General features: G+C 41.2%; 1 protein-coding gene across 2 annotated transcripts in view; it reads left to right on the top strand.

The window, feature by feature from the left end:
- Positions 1-25044, top strand: part of msh3 (mutS homolog 3 (E. coli)) — a 48482-nt gene that overhangs the window by 15427 nt on the left and 8011 nt on the right. For both annotated transcript variants that reach the window (XM_030060719.1, XM_030060718.1), the window contains exons 13-21: positions 3422-3554; positions 5054-5241; positions 6681-6849; positions 7157-7221; positions 7973-8089; positions 8322-8429; positions 10425-10539; positions 11147-11304; positions 18829-19015. In XM_030060719.1, coding sequence (XP_029916579.1) covers positions 3422-3554; positions 5054-5241; positions 6681-6849; positions 7157-7221; positions 7973-8089; positions 8322-8429; positions 10425-10539; positions 11147-11304; positions 18829-19015 — 1240 coding nt within the window. The remainder of the gene's footprint in view (positions 1-3421; positions 3555-5053; positions 5242-6680; positions 6850-7156; positions 7222-7972; positions 8090-8321; positions 8430-10424; positions 10540-11146; positions 11305-18828; positions 19016-25044) is intronic.

Here is a 25044-nt window from a genome sequence, read left to right as displayed (position 1 = left end):
AATCTAAGTAGGCGGAAGACACTATTGTATCAACAAAGCCATTACTAACTAACACTAAATTTTGTGTCATTGTAGTTTTCAGTGTATGGGAGTGCATTGCAAAACAAAGTGGCAAAAACATCAACCTCAAAAGAAAATTATTTCCATTCACCACATTCTGGTTCTGATAATATTAATAATAATGTTTTTGAATGAAAAGTCAACAGTATTAGAGAGTACGTCTATGGCTTTCTCACACTGGTCTCACTTCTGACATAAGATGGCAACCAGTTGAATAATGGGAACACTTATTATTGTTTACCTAACATAACAGCTGTTTCTGTTTACAACAAATTGACTCACTAAATTGTTGCTCCAAAAAATGCAGTAACATTGTGGTTCTTTCCACTGCATTGTAAGGTAAAATCCATGTACTGATTATCTAAGTGTTTTCTCTCTTTCTCCTCCTGCTCTCACTATACAGGGATTATAATTCTGGATGGGGCGCTGCTCTCAGATTATAGAGATCACTCCTCTACAGCATTTGAACATCAGTAAAGCCCAGATTACGCCCAAGCACAGTAATTCACAGAAACACAGGCAATGCAACACACACAAGCATAAACATGCATGCACATAAATGATACACAAACACATACACACACACCTCACATTCATGATTAAGTCTGAATATTTGACTCTCCTCTGCGAGTCTCCTCTGTCGGGCAGCAGCCTGGAGGAGACCACGTGTTTGGGCATAAATATGTGTCTGCTGGTTCATCGGTTCGCACCTAATCTTCTAACTTGTCGGCCTAAATTTTTTTTGTGCACAGTTCAAACTATATGATCAAGGACCCCTCAAAACCTTTGGAAAAGCTGTTTTATACCACAGTCGAGTGCTAACCCTTCAGCTGTTTTTTTTTTGCCAAAGTCTGAACACTGGAGAAGGGAAGACACACTGGCAGTGTCTCTGTATTTTTCCATCTCCTGATATGTGGGGAAAAAGGTTTAGGAATTTGGTTCAGGAATTGTTCCTGTCTAGATTTGCATGCCAAGGTAAGACAGTGTGCCTGGCGGAGATCTGCGCTCCTATAGTTTAGTGAATGTGCAAACGCCTTCACATGTTTTTATTGAAGTGTTTTTTTTCTTGAAGTCTTCTGTAACCCTCATGTTTTTCTATTTTTCCCCTTTTGTCTTTTTTTTTTTTTTTTTTTTTTTTTTTTAAATTGTGAACATTTCACTTTTATCCTGCCACAGTGTCTTGTTTCACTCTTTCACTCTGGACTGTAAACCAGACACAGGACAATGCTGTTGCTGTGTGGTAACACACTGACAAATGTTGCAAAAATTAACCTGTTAGAAGTGCTGATGTTATCAAGTAGCTGTATATGCTTATAGGTTAACATGAAGTGATGCGTCAGTGTGCTTAAGATGAAGGTTATTCAGGGAAAGAGTGTTCATGGTCTGGCGGTAGTTTTGGTTGTGGGTTGAAACTGTCACTCACACATCTAATAATGTCATGGAAAGAAACAACCTGATATTATTGGAACTTCTGTCAAGATTATATTTTTAAATTTCAGCTCTGCATTTGCCATTCTTGTCAAACTTGTCAAACCCATTTTAAGCTTGCTTCGAGTGAAACCTGGGCATGGATGGTGTGTGGCTGACTATATGTTCAAACCTCTGGCACTTGCCGCTGCTTTACTCTCTACAAGTGGCAGCAGCTTCAGAGATCTATCTGTCAGAGCTGTGGAGGTCTGTGGATAACAGCGCTCTCATACTGTGCTGACCTGTAGCAGATGCTTAAAACTGGAGTTGACAATACACATTAGGAAAAAAATCCCTGGCCCCCATCCCTCCTTTGGCTTCAGTGCTGTACAGTCACCCTGTCAAATTAAGATTTCCTCAGACCTCATACGAAATGATCTTCTCCATCACCAAAAACATCATGCCAAGGATATTTTGAAGCAGTGATTAAAAAAGAAAAAAACAGAAGTAAATCAATCTGCTATAGATCACATTATAACCACTTCATCTGTAGCTGGTTGCTTGTCAGCTGTGCCTGTTCAGGGCGCAAACTGCAGCACATCACCCAATCTGTGGAGGAGGTAATCAGTGGCAACTTGGCAGTTATTCAGGAGCTGCATGACTCCATAATAAAAACTGCTCGCTCTGTACCATTCAATCCTCAATCAAGGCCAATTCAACTCTCTAAATGACAAAAAAAAGGAAAAAAGGTCCAAGGCACTCTTCTAGCAAAAAGTTTAAAGGACTTTATTGAGATGGCTATTTCACGATGAAATCCTTAAAAACATATACAATGCATGTGCTTGTTAAAATAGACCTGAGTTACAACCCACGCGCAGTGTCACAAACAGCCTTCTTCAGGGTATAGCCCTCAGCACATACTTTCCTTTTTAGTAGAAACAAGATAATTGCAAATACCTGGACAGAAAACCATTGAGGTCACAGAAGCATAATGTGACCATTAGATGACAATACAAAATGTTTTCGTTGCAAGAAAAAGATATAATGAGGCAGAAAAAAAACAATGCATAGACAAAACAGAAAACAATATACAGTTTACTCATCTACAGCAACATAGACACCAGACCTCATGCATCAAAACAAAACAAAACAAAACAAAACAGAAAAAGACTGAAAACAGTTGGATTCAAACACCCGAAGAAATATCATTACGGCCCCATTCTCATCTCAGATCCAAGTTTCTTTTTATGTTTCCAGTATCAAATGTCTCTCTGACTGCCTTCACATAAAAAGTGGACTATGACACTCTGAAAGTCACCTGACACTTTGTTAAAGTGCATATATATATTGACAGTAGGGGTGCAAAAATGAACCGCAAAAACAAACACACCCTAAAAAGTTCCATCACCGGTGAGGTTTGGACCTCCAGGCAAACTCTGTGTTACCTGACCATGAGTGAGCATTATATTTTGAACTCCGAGATGAAAAATGCAGTGTGACAAACACATCCACTGTATGAGAACCATACAACCACACCCACACAGCCGCCACAGCTGATGAAATTATAAATACACTGAAAGTATTTTTTTTTAGGTTTGTTTTAAGTAGACTTTTGTCTTTGAAAGAATATTTGTTGATTTCATGTTATCCCAAATCTCTGAATGAAAAAGGTTATTTTTGCAAATAGGATAAAATAATGAGAACGTTAAAAACTGGTCGTGTTTTTTCTCTCTACTGTTCAAAACAGAATAAACCAAAATTGTGACCTAAAAAATGCAACACAAACCAAAGCGTGGGGTTATTGAAATATTACACTCTTAATTGGCAGTGTAAGACTGTATTTAAAAAAAAAAAACTCATGAATAAGATTACCATTAAATACGTCAAAAAGTTGTGATGAGGGTTCTGACAATCACCTAATTCAATCATTTGTCGTTCCTTCTGTAATTCCCAGGTCTATCAGAGACAGGCAGGATGCAGTGCAAGAGATCCTGGAGTCGGACTCTGTCACCTTAAGCTCCATCAGGTCCCTGCTGTCCCATTTGCCCGACCTGGAGAGAGGCATCTGCAGCATATATCACAAAAAGGTAGTTTCTCCCTCACTCTCTCCCTGTGGTCGTCTCCTGCTTGATTAACAGCAAGGAGCAGTGGCCTCAGTGGCACTTACCTGATTGGCTGACACTATCTCATTTCCCATATGAGCCATCTTTCAAATGTCAGGGGGCGTCATTGTACTTGTTTGTGTGTGTGTGTGTGTGTGTGTGTGTGCGTGGTCTGCTTGAGGTCTCTTGAAGTCTTGTTTTTCTCTGTCTGAAGTTGAGAAAGTAAAGAAAGAATTAAATGTCACCCAACATTCACACACACACACACACACACACACACACACATACAGCCCTTAATTGTCATTTTGCCCATCTATAGATAAATGGGGTTGTGTGTAATGGCATTTTTCTCAATGGCTGCATTTACATAATGTGATGGGGAGGGGTATGCTTATGGTTTTAGGTCTGTTTGGGTTCATAAAATATCTACACAAACGGCGCTGAACTCCTGCATATGATTAGTGGAATGCCATAAACCATTATTAGTGTTGCACTCATTAACCCTGAGTGACCTGGTCCTGCATAATGACAGTGATAATACCAGTTTGAAGTCAATATAAAATATAATATCACCTCTCTTCAGAAGCATTTCCATGCAAACTGTTGCAATCAATAGCATGATTGTATTGTAAATGACCGCTGATGTCATCTTTGACAGTGAATGATGGGATTCAAAGCCATAACCATTGACCATCTGGACACATAATAGCTGCAATGTATCCAGTTATAGACAAGCATATTTCATAGATTGTGGCTAGCCAACCTTTGATTATCAGGCTGCAATTTACACATACATACACATGCATACAGTTTACACAACATATACATTAATGGCAGCACTTGATATTGATATTCACAAATCACAGTCAGAATTACATTATTTGCCAGTGACAGTAAAACGTACAGGAATTTGTCTTAGTGCAGGAATATATCGTTAACTCACATAGTGGCATTTGTATAAATGACTGAACTCATTCTGGTGCTGCAATGTGATATTTATTATATTCTTTCACTGCATATTCACTGCATTAAAGCTGCTGCTGCTGCTCCAGTGTTTTATGTCTTTGTTGTCTTGCTCCCTTTGTGCGGGCTTGCAGACTGCACTCTTGTAATGTCTCTCAGTGTTGGCTGTAATAGATGGCTGTTCTTTAATCTTGGCTGTCATATCCAGTGCAGATGAGATTTAGTGATCTAATCTCAGTGTTTCACGGAATCCCCCAATAACATAACACACATACACACAAAGGAATATGTGTGCATGTAAGGATCCACAGCGAGAGTTTCAGTATTTCGCTGAAGGACAAGGGAAGTATTTGTTATTCCTGCTTTAGAAATAACAAATAAATTCCTATGATGAATTTCATCTCCCTGTGCAATTGAGCAGTGTAGGAACAGCAGTGCTTTATAGTAGCCATCTATTACACAACTATTTATGCTTCGTCAAAAATGATGCATCTGTCTGTGGGTGTGTGTGTGTGTTCCAGTGCTCCACCCAGGAGTTTTACCTCATCACCAGCAGTCTCTCTCGCCTGGGTTTGGAGCTCCAGGCCCTGCTGCCAGCCATCCAGTCACAGCTCAGCTCTTTGCTGCTCCAAACACTCCTGTTGGACACTCCTGACCTTTTGTGCCCCGCCCACAACTTCCTCAAGGTGCTCAATGAAAAGGCTGCCAAGTGAGTTTTTTTGCGGCAAATACCAACAGCAGTTTGTTTGGAATAAACAGAAGAAAGAGCTGGGTAGTTAGCATTATAGTCACATTGCCTTACTGACAAAGAGGGCACTAAAGGACTGAAGGTGTTTGCAATGTGAAAGGAAAATTACAGGCCTTGTGGGTTACTGTTTTAATTTAAAAGGCAGGGAAGGATATTTTGTAGACAAATACTGTCAGTATTTTTTTTGTGTGTGGAAAGAGATTACCCACTGCTGTGAAACGAAGCTTCATGCTTGGTCCTTAATCAATACCACAGATTATGGCCAATCAGAGCAGTATTTCATCATTCAGTCTCTCTATTGTGAGTGCTCAGTGTTGTCTTGTTGGATACTGAATGTTTAAAGGAAACAACAGGTTTTGAGGGAGATTGGCCTCTTAAGCTTACCTCTTAAAATGAGAATAATAGAAACCAAAATCATCCTTAGGTCCTTAGTAGATCACTTGTGTGGCTCCATATCAACAATATGTTGAGTGACAGCAGGCAACTGGCATCATCTCAAAAGTGAGAAAATGAGGGCAGCAGCTCTTTAGCTAAATGATTTTTAGTTATAATTTCATAGTCAGTTTTCTTCATTCTTCTGCTTCCTGACTGTCAACTGGAAGGCAGTTGCCTCCCCCACAGCTGCCACACACTTTGCACTTAGACAACCATGTTTATGGTCAGGTAATAATGTCTGTGGAAAAATATGTATTTCCTCTGTTTGCTACAATTGATTTCTCCCTGACTTTTGAATGCTCTTGTAAAATAGTAAGAGGCCTCATTTATCCTTGGAAATGAGGAAAGGACACCACAAAGCAAAAACATTTGGCCCAAAGATACTTTTCGCACTTTTCTCACTTTTCATCTTTACAAAATGTTCTTTGTTTTATTTTTGATGAAAAACCCATTGCTTTAACTTTCTTGAAAACTGTATTTTGCAAGTGATGTGTAGGTGTAAACAGACTCATAGATTTTTTAAACAATATTACTATTGTTTAATTAAATTTAACTGGCCTTTTGCTCCATAACTGCTTGTCCATTGGTTTTCACTTTGTAATGATCCCTCCCTGCCTGCACAGTGGTCTGTTTTAACAGGAGATTCATCAAAATAAGAAAGGGTTAGGGTTATGGTGGAATCTTCCTTTATTGTTCATTTTTCTCTCTTTGCATAAGTCTAGTTGCCTACTACCGCTCCACACAGAGTGTGCTAAAGCATTAGTACAGAACACTGGAGACACATGGATGATTTTGTTGTCTGTGCGCTTCAGCTGACCAACACGCCAGTCTGTCAGAAACTTGTTTTGTTCCTTTGAGTGCATTGTTGTTGCCGTCTTTTGTGTGTGGCTCTCTGTCGAGGACGCAGGTGTGTGTAATGTGGTGTGTTCTAGTTGTCTCACATGGATGACTGTGTGTTTGTCCAGGTCAGGGGATAAGACGGAGCTGTTCTCGGATCTGTCCAGCTTCCCGGTGCTGCAGGAAAGGAGGCAGCAGATCCAGACTGTCCTCAACGACATCCAAGATCACCGCAAAGATATCCGACTCGCACTCAGGGCCCCCACACTGGACTATACTACTGTTTCTGGACAGGAGGTGCCTGTCCTTGTGTGTGTGTGTGTGTGTGTGTGTGTGTGTGTTTCTGTGGTAGAAAGTGAATGACGGGTAGGTGGAGATTGATGGCCTGATTTAGGTGTGGGGCTGAGTAACAGTGATGAGCTGATTTTGGTGTGTGTGCGTGTGTGTGTGCGTGCATGCAAGTTTGTGCATAGGTGATGTATGTGAAGCATGTGTGTTTTAATCAGAAGTGACACATTGTCCTGTCTGTCTGCTCTGGTCTTATTTATCAACTCCTTCATCCTCTTTCCGCCCTGCTCTCCTCTTCCTCCTCCTCTGCTCTCAGTTTCTGATTGAGGTGAAAAACTCCATGTCTTCCGTTGTTCCGCCTGACTGGGTCAAAATCAGCAGGTGAGCTCACAGTTGGAGTTCACACATGCACACACACACACACACACACACACACACACACACACACACGCATGCACGCACACACAGAGACTTGTCTGTTTTGACAGTTGTGACGTATACTTCTGTCCTTTGTGCCTTGCCTCTGCTAAACGTTGTTTGTAATATGAATAGACAGTGACAGTGGAAATGACTGAATCAAAACAAAAACATGATATTTAAGGCATACCATCTGTGGAGCAAATCTGCCAGTACACTATATGCATGCAGTGACACACATAAATGCAATTATATGCTGTGCAATATAGCTTGATGAGGATATTTTGTGAATATTGTTGAATATTGTTATTCTCGACTTTGCCAGCTCCAGAGAAGAGAGGGATAGCTGCTTCTGTGCATGGAGGATTCAGCTAAATAAATAGAAACATTCACTAAGTGCTAAGTAAAAAAAACCCTGTTTTTGACTGGGTTTGTCAACCTTTAAATAAATCAAGAGACACACAAGTAATTACAGTAAACAAACGAGACCATCGCTGAGAAGACTGGCAGCACAAAACATGAGGGCGGGTGCTGTATTTTCCAGCACAAACAAAACAAAATCTTCCCGAGTCTCCTGCAATAGTGTAACAAGTGAAAAACCGATGGAAACGTCACCTCCTACATGGGAACTGATATTGAAAATTGTTAACTGGATCAAATTAAATATATAACTGGAAAATGCTCCTTAACCTGTTTCTCTTCCTCTCCTCTCCAGCACCAAGGCGGTCAGCAGGTATCACTCTCCTTTCCTGGTGGAGCAGTACAGGAAGCTGCTGCAGCTCAGAGAGCAGCTTCAACTGGACTGCCAGAGGGAGTGGACCAATTTTCTACAGTACGACATGCAAACACACACATGCACACACAGCATCTACATCATACGCTAAGGTGGAGTAGTATAAGCACACGTCTTCAGTCAGCCCGTGGATCAGAGAGACACGTCCGCACTGCGTATGCTCTCAGAATTAGTCTGTTTCTGTCGAGTACACCGTCTAGTCAGAACACAGTACGCACTTACCTTAATTTCCACTTGAAATGATCTTTCTTCTCTCTCTCTCTCTCTTTAGTCAGTTTGGGGAGCACTATCACACCATGAAAAGGGCCATTAGTCACCTAGCAACCATGGACTGCCTCTTCTCATTGGCCGCTGTGGCGAAACAAGGGGACTACTGCAGGTGATGTCCGTCTCATAATGACCATAAGTATTGGTGTGTGTGTGTGTGTGTGTGTGTGTGTGTGTGTGGGTGTCGATGTGTGTGGGTGTCCTGAGTTGTGTCCTATAGTCTCAGACAGCCTGTGTGGGGGAGTGTGCACCGAGCTCACGGTGCTTTGCCAAAATGCCAGCATCTCTCCCACTCCCCACCCTCCGTGCCTATTTCTACCCATCCATCCCCAGCACTTTGTCCTCCCCTCCACTCACCTCTCCACCAGCACTCCACTCTGTTGTTGTATTTGTACGCGTTGTTACTCATCCTTCCTGCCGTCTCTTTGCATCTTTGTTTTCCGTTTGTTGCCGCTGCTCACGCTGTGTCAACCAGTTTTCCATCTGCAGTGCGTGTGATGTGTTCTCTTAAAGAGGAGCAGTCTGTCTACTCACTTTTTTCATCTTTTCCTCGCTTTTTTTTAGTTTAGTTAAGTTATAGACCGCAAAGTCCCTATTCACACAGGATTCATTTTACATGAAGAGGTGGGGTAATGTAATAGTGTTTCAAAGTGGGCGGTGTTATTTTGAGCAGCCTGTGTTCTGGAAGTAAAAATGCTATTTGTTTTCCCAACTACAATGCAATGTGATATTCATTTGAGCATTTCAAACACTTGGATGGGCATGAAACTCCTGGTTGAATCATCAGTACAAACAAAAAAAGAGTTGTGTTGAAATAATTCAGACTAATTGGGGATAGTTGAGAGTACAAGATTGTGTACATAAAAATCCCACAGTGCATTGCTTCAAGAAAAAGCCAACTGTTGAGCTTCAAATTAGGGCTGAACAATTAATGGAAAAATTATTGGAATTGCAATATAGCCAAGCGCAATATCCAAATCACAGGAGCTGCAATTTATTGATCGTATTATTGAAATATAAGAAAACATGTTTGTTTGATGCAGACTCCAGGGAAAATCACACCATCATCATTTTAGGAGCTTAATTGCAATATGATTTTTTTTTTTTTTTTTTTTTTACCATATCATTCAGCTCGACTTCAATTTCTGTTGCCCACTCTGGTGATGTTGAGCTACGTAGTTTTTAGTTGACAGTCATTATGTGATCAAAACAAGGAAAAACAGTGGGGAAGATACTTCCAGAACCTGCGGTGCTGCCCACTTCACTACTAAACTATTATTGCTCTGTTATTATGACCAGAGCATTTCTATGATTTTAGTCTTGGTGTCATTGGTTATATCAGTAACTTCTACAGACTTAGCATTGCTGTGCCTGTGAGGATTGCAGCATGTTTTATCTATTGTAAAACACCTTGAAAATTTAGTCCTACAGTAGATAACAGCAGTCCTGGGTGAGTTGAAGGAATTAAATGGTCTTTCTTGTGATTTTTTTTTTTCCCTCAAATTTATGGAGTCACTTGGGGAAGTTTTTGCACCTCCCTTCCTCAGTCGGTATCTATTGGCCTGTAACATTACCAGTGGACACATGATGAGAGGACGCTATAAAATGACATAAATAACTTTCCAAAGGTGCAATGCTGGTAGCAGCTGTATCATGCAGTCGCCTACTATTTTCTCTTGTGCCCATAAAGCAGTCAGTTTGAGTGAAGTATAGTGAAGTACATATTAGGCATTACTTATATAACCTTTTTGGTGTGACAACAGTTTACATCTGTGTAATTTATTGTGATTTCTCATTGTGTGCGAGTTGTTCAGAAACATTACAGACGTCCTCAGGTAACTTTACCCATGTAAGTCTAATCCCGTCGGAATAGGGCTTAAGAAAGACAAAAAGTAGGCGAAACACAAAATACACGCTGGTGGTGTGATTCAGTTGCAGGGCAGCAGGAGTGCAAGCGGTGGCAGAGGCAGAATTTCCCAACCACTACACCATCTCTGGATATATATACATGTGTGTGAATGTGTGTGAATGTGTGTGAATGTGTGTGTGTGTGTGTGTGTGTGTGTGTGTGCCAGCCAGCTTGACACTGTGTATTCTCTGTGTTCAGGCCAGAGATCTGTGAAAATGAGCGTCAGATTGTGATCAGGGATGGCAGACACCCCGCTATAGATTTACTGATGGGAGAGCACAACCAGTATGTACCCAACCATACTGATCTACAGGTAAGCAAACACACACACACACACACACACACACACACACACACGCATGCACAAAATACTCGAAACAAAGTTTAGTCAAAACAGGCAGATGTTCGCTTGCTTTCTCACTCTTAGAGACATTTCTAAGGCAAAATTGCACTGACACCCGCATACACACACAGGCACACACACGCACAAACCCACACAACACCACACACACACACTTCCTCGCTCAGTGTTAGAGTGGGTGTAGGTTAATCTTGCAACAGAGGCACAAGCCAATAGGAAGAGGAGCCAAGCTTTCAATCCACCCACCTCCTCAGCTGTGCAGGACAGCATGCAAATATCTTATTCTGTCTCTCTTCCTTCCCTTTCTGTCTGTACTGCTGTTATTATTCCATGTGAGGCACCGAGAGATCCTTACACGTCAACTGTTTTTGATCAAAATGCTAAAATTAATGTTACTGTTACTCATCTTTCCTGTACTACTTTCTTCCTGTCCTTACTCGTCTCTCGTACTTTTCACATTCTGAACATTTTCTTCTCTTCTCTTCTCTTCTCTTCTCTTCTCTTCTCTTCTCTTCTCTTCTCTTCTCTTCTCTTCTCCTCCCCCTTCTCTCCCATTCAGGGGGAAGGCAGGAGAACCATGATAGTAACTGGTCCTAACATGGGGGGTAAGAGCTCCTACATCCGTCAGGTGGCCCTGGTGTGTGTTATGGCCCAGATGGGCTCCTATGTCCCGGCTTCTGAGGCTCAGCTGGGCATACTGGATGGCATACACACAAGGTATGAACAGTAAAGCATTTTGTGACAAACCTGTTTTGTCAAAAGAACCTTCTCTTTAGATTTTTATTTCTTTTTTTATTCAATTTAACATTATGTTACTATTAATCATCTGATGGGCTGGCCCAGTCTTACCTCCTCTCTATTTGTCATTTTACTGTCAACATTATTGCTATACTTCGCATTGGATTTTTGCACTAATGCTACACCTACAACAAAGGATTAAGCCCACGTAAAACGAACGAGTCCAAGAAATAATGCAAAACTATCAAATAACATAATGTAGAATTACACGACTAATCTCATCAGGAACCGAGAGAGCTCGAAATCGATCTTTTCCGGCTAGTAAAATTGTGTTTCCACAAGCCATGTTTAGGTGGAGAAAATGTGGAATGGAAACTAAGATTGGCTCTCTGTGCAGCTGCCCTGAAAAGGAGGAGCAGGAGGAGCAGGAAGTTACAGGCCATCAGCTGGCATAGAAAAGTTACTGCCACAGACATTTCAGACATGCACAGCTCAATAAAGATTTAATGAAAATCCTGCAGTCTCCTGGTGACTGGTGGCGGTCGAATTTGAGTCACCACTGTAAACAGTTTTAGATGAGCATGTTTTTATAAAGTCACAGGTTTTGCAGTACACACTGTCTACCATCGAACAAAGTCAACACTTGCAACGTTTTTTTGTTTTGCTTCAAAATGTTTGATGTATGATGAACATATTGCACATCCAGATAGACTCATAATCATATTCATACTCATGAGTCATTTTCAATCATGCACACCTAAACACACGTAGTGTACATTCACAGTCATCTGTACTGTGCATACTTGCTCCATGATATGAAGTAGATACTGTGTGTGTGTGTGTGTGTGTGTGTGTGTGGCACAGTTGACAAAGATTCACATACACGGAGTGATGACTGACAGACTTTTCAGCCTTCTCTCTGTCAGCAGGCGACAGAAGAACAGTGAGCAATACAATACTGACTGGTTTTCACCTCCACCTGTTCTCTTTCTGCAGAGAAACTAGACACAGTCACAGTGTGAGTTTTGTGAGTGGTCAGCACCACAGCCCTGCTTGGACAACATGGGCAGAAAAAACAGCACCTCATAAACTTCCAATTCACTTGCTATCACTGACTACAGTTTACCTGTACCTGTATGAGTGTGTGTGTGTGTGTGCGTAAAAACATGACAACTTATTTTTAGGACAGAGAGTCAGTCCAATCCCATTGTCTTCCTCACCAGACAAGAGGATGCATGTGAGGACTCGGAGGAAGATGAAGAGTAGTTGTACAAGGCCGGCTCTATTGTTGTGCTGCGGCTCTCTGTGCAGCTTCAGGAACCCGCCAACAAAAAGGCTTTGTTGGAGAAGATTTTTTTCTCCTTCTCATGATTATTCTCATTATGATGAGAATAAGGCTTCATGGGCGAGCTCCCTGTGCAGTTTCCAGTGCTGACTACGTAGCACTGTGGAACACGGGCCAGTGTGCGCTCTCTGTTATTCGGCCTTTATTACAGCATGTGATTAGACCTAATGGCTTGCAGATGTGTGCAGTTGTCTGTTTTGCGGGTTTAAGCGTGCTCTTATCCTAACCCAGTGGGAGCCAGGCTTGTCAGCACACCAAGATCAACACAGCCAGGTTGCGTTTTACATCCTCCTAGTGAGGAAATTTTTGTGAATTGAGGTATTTTTGTACAGTTCTGTATTTTGAGGTCAGGTTTTGGGTTCAGGGGATTGGGTTACATTAGGGAAAACTGTTTTGTGTTCCAGACCCCCAAGTTGACTTTAATTAATATGCAGACCCCCATTTGAAACGACGATTTTGACCGAGGCACCTTGATATGAAAATATATTTTGTTTTGTTTAATTTAGATGCAAGATTAAAACATTTGTAAAATAATTACTCATTTTTTTTCACATTGCAACAATGAATTACATTTTTTGTGAGAGTAAATTAGCCCCCATTTTGCTGAGGACTCCCTGCTAGTGTCTCAAGGACCTCTGGGGTCTCTGGACCTCAATTTGAAAACTGTTGGATTAGGGTTAGGGTTATTATTATTATTATTATTATTAGTATTAGTATTAGTATTAGTTTTTGAAGGCACTGGCCTTCAAAAACATGAATGCACAGAAGTAACTAACATCCTGATGCTGTTCTCTTTGTCAAATATACATCGAATTCCTCTCATGCCACCTAAAAAGTTGATGGAATTTATGAATAAAAATAAGGTTAAGTGAGCAAATGTGTAATAATTGACTAGACTGTCTGTTAAACCCTTATTATGCAAAAAAAAACATTTCTTGCCTGAAATGTTGGAATCCATGGAGTGAGGAGCGCAACAATGAAAGTCATGGAAATAAGTTGAAAAGGCTACTTCAGAGGTAAAAGAGAGCATAATAAAATTTAGCAAAAGATGCCACAGTAGGTTAGTTTGACTAGTCAGTCTGTAGACACCAGAATTTAGCCAAGGTGTCAGGTAATGGTTAAGGGTAGCCATGTAGTGTTGACTTTTAAGACTTGGGGTTAGGGAATGAATGCAGATGATTTGAGTTCTCACAGGTGTAGCAAAAACAATTGTGAGTGTCCATCCACTGTTCGGTCATGTCTCTGATTGGGATCGGACGTTAACATGCTCACTGTACTCAGAACAATGCTGTGTGTAGCGAGTACACACACACACACACACACACACACACACACAGGGGATCCAAGGCTTTCTCTTTTTTGCTCTTTCTTACCCTGTTTTTCCTCAGTTACCATTATTGTCCTCTCTGTTTCTAATTGGATGGCTTGGCCTCTCCCCAACGCCGAGCAGAAGACACCAAGGAAGATTTATCTTGATAATAAACTCTCAATCAATTCCCACCGCTGTCTGTAGTATAATAGAGGCCGCACTGGGAATTGCTTCATTTTGTCTGTATGAGAGACGATATGTGTTTATGAGACAGAGCAAGAGAGTGAGAGCTCCTGAGTTTTACCAGAGTGGGATAAGCAGACGCGATGGGTGGGGGGGATGAGATGGTGCGTAGGTGTCTAATGGGATATCCTGTCTGAACTGATCCACATGATTGATTATCAGCGAGGACAGAGTGAATAATGAGCCGAGTGGTTAAAAACCTCAGCCTGTTGCCTCAGAGAGCCTTCATTTTATTTTTGTGGCCCAATCCACGGCTCTACAGCAGTTTTACAAATATACTATACAATAGTTTGTGCATAGCTTTGTGTGTGTGTGTGTGTGTGTGTGTGTGTGTGTGTGTGTGTGTGTGTGTGTGTGTGTGTGTGTGTGTGAGAGAGTGTGCATATACTTGTGTCTTGGGACTTTTTTAGATTTTTTGATGCATTTGTTTCTTTCCCAGTGGAGCTTAGCTGCGTATGCCAGCAGGTTTTTGTTTCTGTTTGCTGATGGCTGATGGATGCGTGTGTGTGTGTGTGTGTGTGTGTGTGTGTGTGTGTGTGCGCGCGTGCACGTGCGCGTGCATGTGTGTGCGCATATGCTGCTGTTGTGTGTGCTTTCTGGTTGGTATTGAGTCCTGAAGGTTATAGAGCACAGTCTTCCATCCCTTCATGGTTGTTATGGAAACAGCAAAGGAAACAGAATGTAAAATTGTGTTTTGAAAAGAACCTTTAATCGACCATGGACTCCTAGTAGTGATTATACTGTGTTTTACAAAAGTCTTTCACAGCTCCACTTTCCTCAGATAAAAAAGCAGAGTTTTTTTTTTTTTTGGCAGAGCCAGACATGTGGCTAATATCCAGAAGTGTGAGAAGACCTCAAAAGCAGTGATCATCAGCCACCAACAGATCTAACATCATAACATCATCACCTATAGTAATTCCAAAGTTTACCATCCCCATGTGCACTGCGAAGCATATTGTGCATGAGTAAAAATGTCCTATTTCAATTTTTTTTTTTTTTTTTTGAGATGCTACAGTGTGAGAGTGCCTCTGACATCTTGAGCCATGCAGGGTTGGCGAGGCCCTGAGCAATCTTGTGGAATTTTAGGGCTGCAATCGGGAAGTGTGGAGTTACCATGTGGAAAATAAATGAATCAAAGTATGGCGCCAATCAGAAGAACTTGCTCAAAATCTAACAAAAATTCCACAACAGCCACAGATGTCATGTGCTTGTTGTGGTCTGCTCTCTGCAGATCTGTAGATAGCATTAAAGGAAAAATCCATCCTATAACATTTCTTAAGCACATTGTTAAATACAGCTGTTGGCATTGTACTTTGCATTCCTTGCCCATTTTATTGTTTGGTGGAGTTTTTCTTTATTTCTGTGGACAGCTCACCAAACGCTGATAGTGTGTCATTACATTGAGACATTTCTAGATTTCTAGCACTGTTGTACTGGAGTTTGATAGCAGAAAAAAATGTGTTATACTGTCTAAAACATCAACAGTACACTTTAGGTTTTAGCACCACTTTTTCAGAATCACAGAACAGGGGTTTTTGTTTCTAGACTCAGCATTTTACACTGACGTTCAGTAGTTATACAGGAGAAAATCCTGTGTAGAGGGACAGAGATACCAACTTCTCTGATATCTGAATTCAAAGCAGCCAAAAGGCATGTTGCGTCTTAAATAGGTAGTGAAACTCGCTGAGAGCCGTAACCACATCAGATTTTCACTACATGATTATCGTGGCCGAAAGAATTGATAATGATATTGTGATATCTAGAAAATTTGAAGGAAAAAAAATGGTATCAGTCAAATTAATCTGTAACGATGTTTATTTTGTGTTTTGTCTGTTTTTTTTTGGCAAATGAATTATAGCAACTCAAAATATGAGTGTGGGATTAGAAAGAGTCTTAAACACATCAGGGGTGTAGGTGTGTGTGGGTGTGTGTGTGTGGCATTGTGGGAGGGACACAGTGAGAACGGAGAGAAACAAATGATTTAACAGGTGCTTATTTAAACAATATTATCATGTGTATTATTAACACAGTATAAATATTTCATTTTTTTTAATATAAATATTATGGCGGTAGCGGTATATTGCAACACTCCACTCTAACTTTTATACAGCTAGAAAAATTAGTACTGTCACTTTCATCACTGACATCTTCACCTACTCTTGTAACCAATCTGATTGAAATTAGCTGAAGCCGCTCTGTGGGGGTTGCTCAGAGGTAGGAAATAACTAACCAGGTTGAGGAATGATGCAGGTTGAGAGAGCGCAAAGTGGGTAAAGTAAAAAGGCAAATTACAACACTTCATCACAAGATAATGAAAAAAAAAACAAAAAAAAACTAAGCCAAGCCACTGATTAGGCTATATTTATATATAGAACGTTGGTCAAAACCATGTTAGATTGATCAGGCTAAGGGTGACTTGATGATGGATTGAGAAAGTAAAATCAATTGAGCACAAATAGCGATGCATCACTTTGCCACAAAAACACTCAAGATGTGTCTTAGCACGTTATGTGATGAGGATGGAGGTGATGAGGAATGGAAGCTATTTCCAGTACCAAGCTGTCGGGTAGGAATGACAAGCTGGTGGAGTGTTGTGTTTCCGCTGTTAATCCCTTCATCAGTGGACAGGCAAAGTGTGTGAGTGGCACTCTCTTCTTCATCTGCTTCTGTCTGTTCCTGCTGCTACGTAGTACAGATATTATTGTCATAATTTCCCCCGAGTCTGAGGCATGCATGCACACACGCAACAAGAAATTGGCTGATGAAATGCAGCGGCATGTCTGCCACGCCCGCGTCCTGTATAGTGTGTGGTGTAACCATGGTAACTCGCGCAGCCCGTTCCTGTAGGTGGTCCATGGACGGGGACTAATGTGAAGGTCAGTTAGGACAGGAAAAGACAGATTTAGACCGACTGACAGGGAGGTCTGTCATCTGTGATGCAGACATTTTTGTTTTTGCCGTTTGCTGCTCTCTCCTGTCAATCAGTATCAGCGCTCCACAGGAGCACTCAGACACAGCTCAGAGGCTTGGGAACAGCACATCATGTTGTCATTGTCTCTTTGTAATTAGGAAATACCTCCTGACACAGACATGAGAGGTGGAAACCTTCTCAGTACTGTTCTGGTTACTCTTTCACCTCTGGCATTAGAGTTTTCAGTTTCCGCCTCTTGAGAAATTATTAATTGTCCGGTAGAGTGATAATCCATATTCCCATGCCAGAAATTATGTACGTTCATAGAATTAAATAAACTTATCCTCAGAATAACATGCCTGCATTCTCTCTGATTTTGAATGGTGCTCTTGTTGATATACAGATAGATGGATATTATATGAATAATTTAAAGTGCTGAACTTAAAATCTATTACTATGGGCTCTTTGAATTTTTTTTTTGCAATATTGCATGTAGTGTAATGCTGCATTTTGTACGTTTGCTGTGTTTTCTCTTTTAAATGCTTTAGGCTATGGGTCTGTTATCAGATTTCAAAATCTGGCAATGTTCCAGAAACAAAACAACATTCAGAGGAATCAAAGTTGATGCTGGTTTCTCTCCTTGTTTGGGCACAGCCTTGCATTTGAATTTGATATATATCATATAAAGAGAAATTTCTGACATGAATTCGGTGAAATGTTAAGCAAAGCTCCTTAGGGGAGTGCTATGTAGAGCCATGGAGTTCAGAGCATGACACATGACACTGACATTGTCTCATTTCACACACACACACACACACACACACACACACACACTCACCACCCACCTCCTCCGGCTGCTGGTTGACTTCCTTGCTGTTTTGTAGAAAAATGAAAAATCTGAGTTCTTTCTCTATCGCTCTCCTTATTATCTTTTCCTTGTATGAATTCAGTTCCTCTGGAAGAAGGCTGTCTTATTCTCTGAAAACATGCTTTTGCTTTATACCTTTTGATTAGTATCTTATTGTACATAAATTATACTGTAAAGTTGCTTCAAAAGGTATTCATCTTCCCAAGCTTTCTGCACATTTTCATTTTCACAAATGATCACTGTGTTGTACTATAAAATATTTCATTTCCTTAAAAAGAACCCGCCCCCCATTCATTTTTTCTTCCTCCTTAATTATCATATTGCATATTTCTTGCTGACATCAGCCTATTACACCTCAGTAGGATCTCAATAGACTTGCCTCTAATGACTCTGACATTGTGTGAAACCTGTAGGTAATTGATGGGCAGCGCTGCCTGGTCTCTTTATGTTCAAATATATGTAAATAATCATGGACTCACCATGGACTACAGAGGCCAGATTATATACGATCATGAGTAGAAGCAAAATCAAATTAGCCATCGCTTTCGGCAATCTAAAGTAGCTGTGAACTTTCTACAGCCTTGACACACACCTACACACATACAGGGACTGTATGAAGATTTTGTTTTTGTAATAAAAGATATTAAAAGTAGAAACAAGGGGACTGAAGAGGACACAAAAACAGTGATACTTAAAATGATGGGGTTTTTTTATATATTTTTTTTTATGCAACTTGATACACTCTCATGCCTTCCTTTCTTTAAAAGTAAAAAAGAACCACCCTTGACCTCTGAAATCTGCTGTTCTTTTGTCTGATGGGTTATCAGGATGGGGGCGTCGGACAACATCTACAAAGGGCGCAGCACCTTCATGGAGGAGCTGACGGAGGCCTCAGAGATCATCGCCCGGGCAACCGAGCGCTCGTTGGTCATCCTGGATGAACTGGGGCGGGGCACGAGCACCCACGATGGGATAGCCATCGCCTATGCCACCCTGGAGTACTTCATCAGAGATGTAAGTGTGTGTGTGTGTTTGTAAGACTCTTTGAACCCTAATGGTGTGGGAACTGAGCTCATGAAATATTTAAAGAAGGAAAGAAAAGGAGGTGAAATGAGAGGGGAACATGGGAGAGATGAGAAAGAATTAGTGTTTGGAGTTGAGGGTTTGCGCTTTGTAAGTGTTAGTGTAGATACTCACATGCGCACACAAATACACACACACACACACACACACTGCTGTCAGTATTTCCTCTTACAAGCTTTCACACACACATACATTTGTCTAGTTAGTAAACCCACGAGCACTGTGGAAGCTTGATGCCGCTGAGATAATCCATCAGGTTATGGCCGTCAGTATAGAGGTTATGTGTGTGTTTATTTGCGTGCATGCATGTGTGTGAAGGTGTTTGACTGTGTGTGTTTGTGCACCATGCGGGCTGCCTCGATTGTTTGTTTTGCAGACACAGAAGAGGCCCCAGAGAAATTGTAGCAGCAGACCAGCTCTTGAAAACTGAGTGGAATTGTTGAGAAAAGAAATGTGAAATGTTAATAGGTTTGTGTGTCAGGGCGGTGCAGTATAGAAAAAGGAGAGAGAGACAGAAGCTGTCACCTCGGCTGCGTCGAGCCTTAGATCCCTAATTGTTGAGGTGGGCAGAATATCACAGCGTACTTCGTTTTCATCTTCATAAAGGAACAACATAACAGGGCTGATGATAGGTCCCCCGCCCCTTAGCATTCATGAGGGATTATATTTGTCTAGGTTGCCAATTCTTAATAATGTGTGTTTTTCCCCTTGTCAGCTTTTATTGAAATAATAAGTATGCAAAGCAGAGATGTCCAATTTCAGCCAGAGAAGAGAAGCATGAGGGAAGCGAGGAACAGGTGCTGAGAAGTAGGTGTTCAAGGGAGGAGACGGACTTTGAGATTTGTCCCTGGGCTTTAGAAAGGTGTACTTGGAACCAGTGCTCCCATGGGTGGGTGGATGTGTGTGTGCGATCTACCGGGAGTGTGTGAGCTAGCACAGTCAGGGGCCCTTTGGGTGTTGCACAGTGTTGCACATCTCCGTCCTGGCAGAGCAGATGACTGCTACCAAAAAAGAGTGTGTGTTTGAGCGTATAAATAGTCAGAATTCCCGGTTTATACCTGTGTCCTTTTGAATTCTTTTGAAGTTGTCTTGGAGGACAACAAAGTGCTCAAGAAGTGTGAGCACGGAAAATACTTCTTACCAGTTTGATATGCCTGAGGTTGCACCATCAAGACACACAGCTGTTCATTTTCCCAGCTGTTCCTACTGGGAATTGTTCCACTTTGTCCTAGAGACTAATGAAGCTTGAAACTTGCAAGTCACCGTCTGAAACATCATTATTAATTAATTAATTCATCATGTTTGTGGTCAGAAAGTAAATTTCTGAGACTTCTGTCCTCTGTGTTTTATTGTTTTGTTGCCGATATTATTTCAAGCATATCAGAATGAACGGACAATAGTGCATATTGCAGAAAAACCTTGTGTATCTCTGCTTCCATTTAATTTAGCCAATTTAACTCTCCCTGACAACTTTTAGAGATCTGAGACAAAATCTGCATGTCCCAGCCAACTCTGTGCACACAGACGTCACAAAGGCTTGAAAAGTTTGACTAAGCCAGAGAGGCATTCTGAATAAGTCCTTGAGCTGATGAAGACATCCAGAGAGTTTCAGGTTTTGAGAATGGTGATCAGCTATAGCCAGTGAGAGCTTATTAAGACACTAGGGCAGAGCAAGTGGAAACTATGAAACAAGCTGTATTACAACTAAGAACTATGATCCTATCAGAATCACATTGTCTCATCCAATCAGTTTTCTGGTCATACAAGAATGTTTACTTTAAATTTGTGATGACAACACCACCAAACCATGCCTTTATTCCATAGAATTCACATGACAAGCCAAACCATGGATTCTGGCACATGACAATTTAGAAATGATTGGTTATGGAATGATGTTCCTGAGATTACACTGCATGCGCAGTATGAATGTCAAACAGTCTACAGTCTAGCTCGCTATTTTGACGGTCCTTAATTTCTTGGGCTTTATCATTTGAAAATGACATTAATTTAAAATTCAGATTGGAATTTGAAAAGAAAAATATACACACTGGCAAACACTGGCCACTGACCCTATGATGGCCCCTCCTCTTGTGGTTTATAGAAAAGGTCCTCATGTAAAAGACAATTAGCCCATGCCTGTCCAAAGCCAAAAGGGAGAACAGATCAGATGCCCTCAAAAAACCTTGACTCAGTGGCTGCTATACAAACTCCACACAGAGTGGAGTTTGTGGAGTTTACATGTTCTCCCCGTGTCTGCGTGGGTTTCCGCTGGGAGCTCCAGTTTCCTCCCACAGTCCAAAGACATACAAGGCAGGTGAATTGGAGATACTAAATTGCCTCTAGGTAAAAATGTGTGTGTGAATGTGCTTGTTTGTCTGTCTGCCCTGTGATAGAACTGGCAACCTGTCTAGGGTGTTTCCCCTGCCTGTCTGCCCATTGAGCGCTGGGATAGGCTCCAGCACCCCCTGCGACCCTTATGGATAAGTGGTTAGGAAAATGAACGAATAAATTAATGAATGAATGATCAAATGCCCAAGTGCCCTTGTGTTTATTAGAAAGACATCAAGTCCCTGGAAACGATGAATATGTGAACATAAGCATTCCATTAAGAAGAATGACAGAGAGAATCCGATGCTGATCCACTTTAATGTTCATAAACATGTTTTTTCCTCTCAGATTTTGTGGAATCCAAGAAATAAAAACCCCAGAGGGCAGGTGGAGAGATAGAGGATGACGTGCAGCAAAGTCTTAAAACTTAAAAATGACTATGGGTTTGTAAATATGTTTTAAATTGCAGACTGGATACTTGTTCTGAATACACCCCAATACACGCATACATCAATTCCAAAAAGCCGCTGTGATGAAAATCTGTTTGGATTGAGACATTCGTTTCAATAAATAATGGTCTGCAATTTCACAAGTAGTGTGTAGGAGTTTTTTGATCTTCATGGCTTTATAATTTACCTCAACAATACATGCTGCCCACATTTGCCCAACTATTCTCTCCGTCTGGCGTCTGGCCCTCTTCCTTTTTATCTTTTCTTTTTTTTGGCAAAAATGTGAGTGCAAACAAGAAGTTTGCATTGCTGCTCTTCCCTCTCATCTAGCACAGTCAGGTGCCATATTTCGCGTAGGTTCTCTCGAGAGTGGAGTATTGAGATCCGTCACGAGCAAATTCAAGTGAAGTGTTCTTGAATGTCTGACCTCAGCTTGTGCCCATGTTGTTTAGTATGCATGCCACCTATAGGAGATAATGTTATTTAACATGAGCAGTACAAACATCTTAGATTTTATGACAGTCATGCTGGTTGTTCTGGGCATCCATTCCATCCAGGCTCTTAACTCAGGCTGTCCATGTTGACCCAAAGACAGGCCAAATCATGTGCCAAGGATGGGTGAAAGTCAAAGCATGTGCCATGGAGGGCTGAAAGTATGCAGGTTTTTTGTTTCTATTAAAGATGATACCAGGTGATTCCTCAAGTTAGTTCCTCCTCTCTGGTTAAACATGTGCTCATCAAATAAATCTGGTGTTTTCTTTGATAGGAACACTGTTTTGCTCGATAGGCAGTGGCACCCCCGCAGTTGTTTATTAGATAGATAGGGACGTCACAAGCCATTGATCCTGCACATGGGCCTCCTGGTAGTTGTGGGAGGATGAGCCCTTGGGTGCAGCTCACTGCTGAGTCCACAGTGACAGACACTGTTGGTGGATTTCTGGACTTTTACCTCTGCCACATACTGAGGCTCTGTGGAGTGCAGTGTCCTCGGGGTAATCAAAGCTGACAAGCTGTATCCAATCTATGAAAGCTTGTGTTTTGGTATTTGTTTATTTTATATTTTCCAAGACTTTATTATAGTCAAAAGGCCCAAATTGCCCTCAATTACCCCTGTCCAAATATAGAAGAATAAACATTTATCTTTGAAAAATCCTTCCAGTTTTCATGTTTTGCCAGTTCCACATTAATCTTTGGACACAGTCTTGGAGTTATGTAATATTGCTGGAAAATGTAAATGTTTAAGTAGCAGCTAATGCAACTGGGAGCTGTTGTTGGCAGGAGGACAGAGCTGGCTAACCACCTGTTGTGTAACAGCATTGATTTGTTAGAGAAGCCTTGCTATTAAAGGAAAGAGAAACAAAAGAGCACAAAAGAAGTTATGCTTTACAGCAGAGGGCCTCCTCTGTATAGCCAGACCTGCAACGGCTTTCATGCATCCTCCTCCTCTTCCTTCTCCTCCTTCTCCTCCCCCGCCCCTTCCTCCTTCTCACCAGACATGACGATTCATGTCAACACGCACAAGTCAAATTACTCCTCCTTTGACTCGGTTGTTATAGTAACACACCTTTCCTTGTCCCCGGCGCTCACCTGGGAGGTAGTTAAGAATGTAGATGGATTTCATAACACCACTCAATGAACAGACAGCCTTGGTGCAGAAAAAAGAAAGAATCAGGCAATGCAAGAGAGAGGATCACTAAAACATCAAACTGCCGTGGCCAAGCCCACCAGCATTCACAGTTTCATGCTGATAGCAGGGTAGCATGTGTGATCATATGTTTATTTAAACTCTCTGTAACTGGAACCTGTGAAGTACCTCAGATCAGCCTCTACTTTAGTTATTACTCATGCTCATTTAGACTCACACTTTTATTCATGCCAACAGCAGGTTTTTACCATTGGCTTCTCACTAAACTCACACTACAAATCACTCTCCACTCTTGCGAGCATGACTCAGGTTTGCATGAGACTGCGGTAACACTCATATAGCCAGGCTTGGACTTGAGTCCAGCACAAAACTACAACTCACTGCAGCTCACTTTTCGTTTCTCACTAATGGGTACATTTTCAGAAGAACGTAGGGCTGCATGTGGGTGTAAATGGCCTGATGTGCTCGTTCTGATGCACAAATCTCCTACGACGAGCACTACGCTGCTCCCTGCCTGCACCACACTCCTGTCTAGGATGCTAACCTGATTTCCTCTCTACTCAGTTTGATTTTTCTGCTTTTCAATGCAAAAAATTGTTTGGTGTAATATGTAGCTGCTTCATGCTTAAATGACAGATGGTTGTTATATGCTTTATTTCTATTGACCAGAAACCTGTAAAAAAAAATAAATGTCTGATGTTAAAAAATCTGATGTTAAATCCAATAACATTTTCCTGTCACAGCTATGTGTGAAGTGTGTCATTTTTCAGTTCATGGACATACAAGCAGGTTAGACTTGTTCTTGAAAAAACAGGTCTTACAAAGATTTGAATAGAAAAGCCACAGTTTGCCTTATTCATCACATTGGGCTTTAGGTTTAAAAATAAAAAACTTAAAAAAAAAATAAAAATAGGCTTCATCAACCTAGAGTTCCCATTCCTACAAATACAGATCCAATATATTTGTCGTATTTGCTGAAATTAATTTCATGTGTGTTGGGTATGGCCATTGGCAGGAAATGTTCATGGTGCACAGTAGGAGAAGAAAACTTCAAAGCAAAATACAAATAAATAAATATAAAGCAGTGAGTGAGTGATCTGTGAAGGTTCTCCAGGAATAGCTGAACGTGCTTCAAAAAAAATTTTTTTTCGGCATCTCTAGCCCTGAAACAACAATAATTATGACACACATCCTTAAAAAGTGCAGTAAGGTGCTGGATCAACACAGGCTGTCCAAACATGGAAAAAATTTTTAAAAAAGGGGGCGTCCCGGTGGCCACATGGTAGAGCATGAACCCTGTATCAAACCCTTACTGCATGTCATGCCCCCTTTGTCCCCTGCCTTTCTTTTCCTTTCTACTGTCAATATCGAATAAAGCAAAAATACCAAAGAAACATATATATATTAGCCACATAGAAGAGGAAATCTCAGTCTGCACACAAGACTTTCAGCATTTCATGAATTTAAACTGTCATTTGTCTTTTCCAGTTGGGGCCATGAACATGCGGAGCTGGCCAGTGCAGTTTTAAGTGAACAAC

This window comes from Myripristis murdjan, chromosome 9 (assembly GCF_902150065.1).
Source record: "Myripristis murdjan chromosome 9, fMyrMur1.1, whole genome shotgun sequence".
NCBI classification, from domain to species: Eukaryota; Metazoa; Chordata; class Actinopteri; order Holocentriformes; family Holocentridae; genus Myripristis; species Myripristis murdjan.
This window is presented reverse-complemented; position numbering and strand designations above follow the sequence as displayed.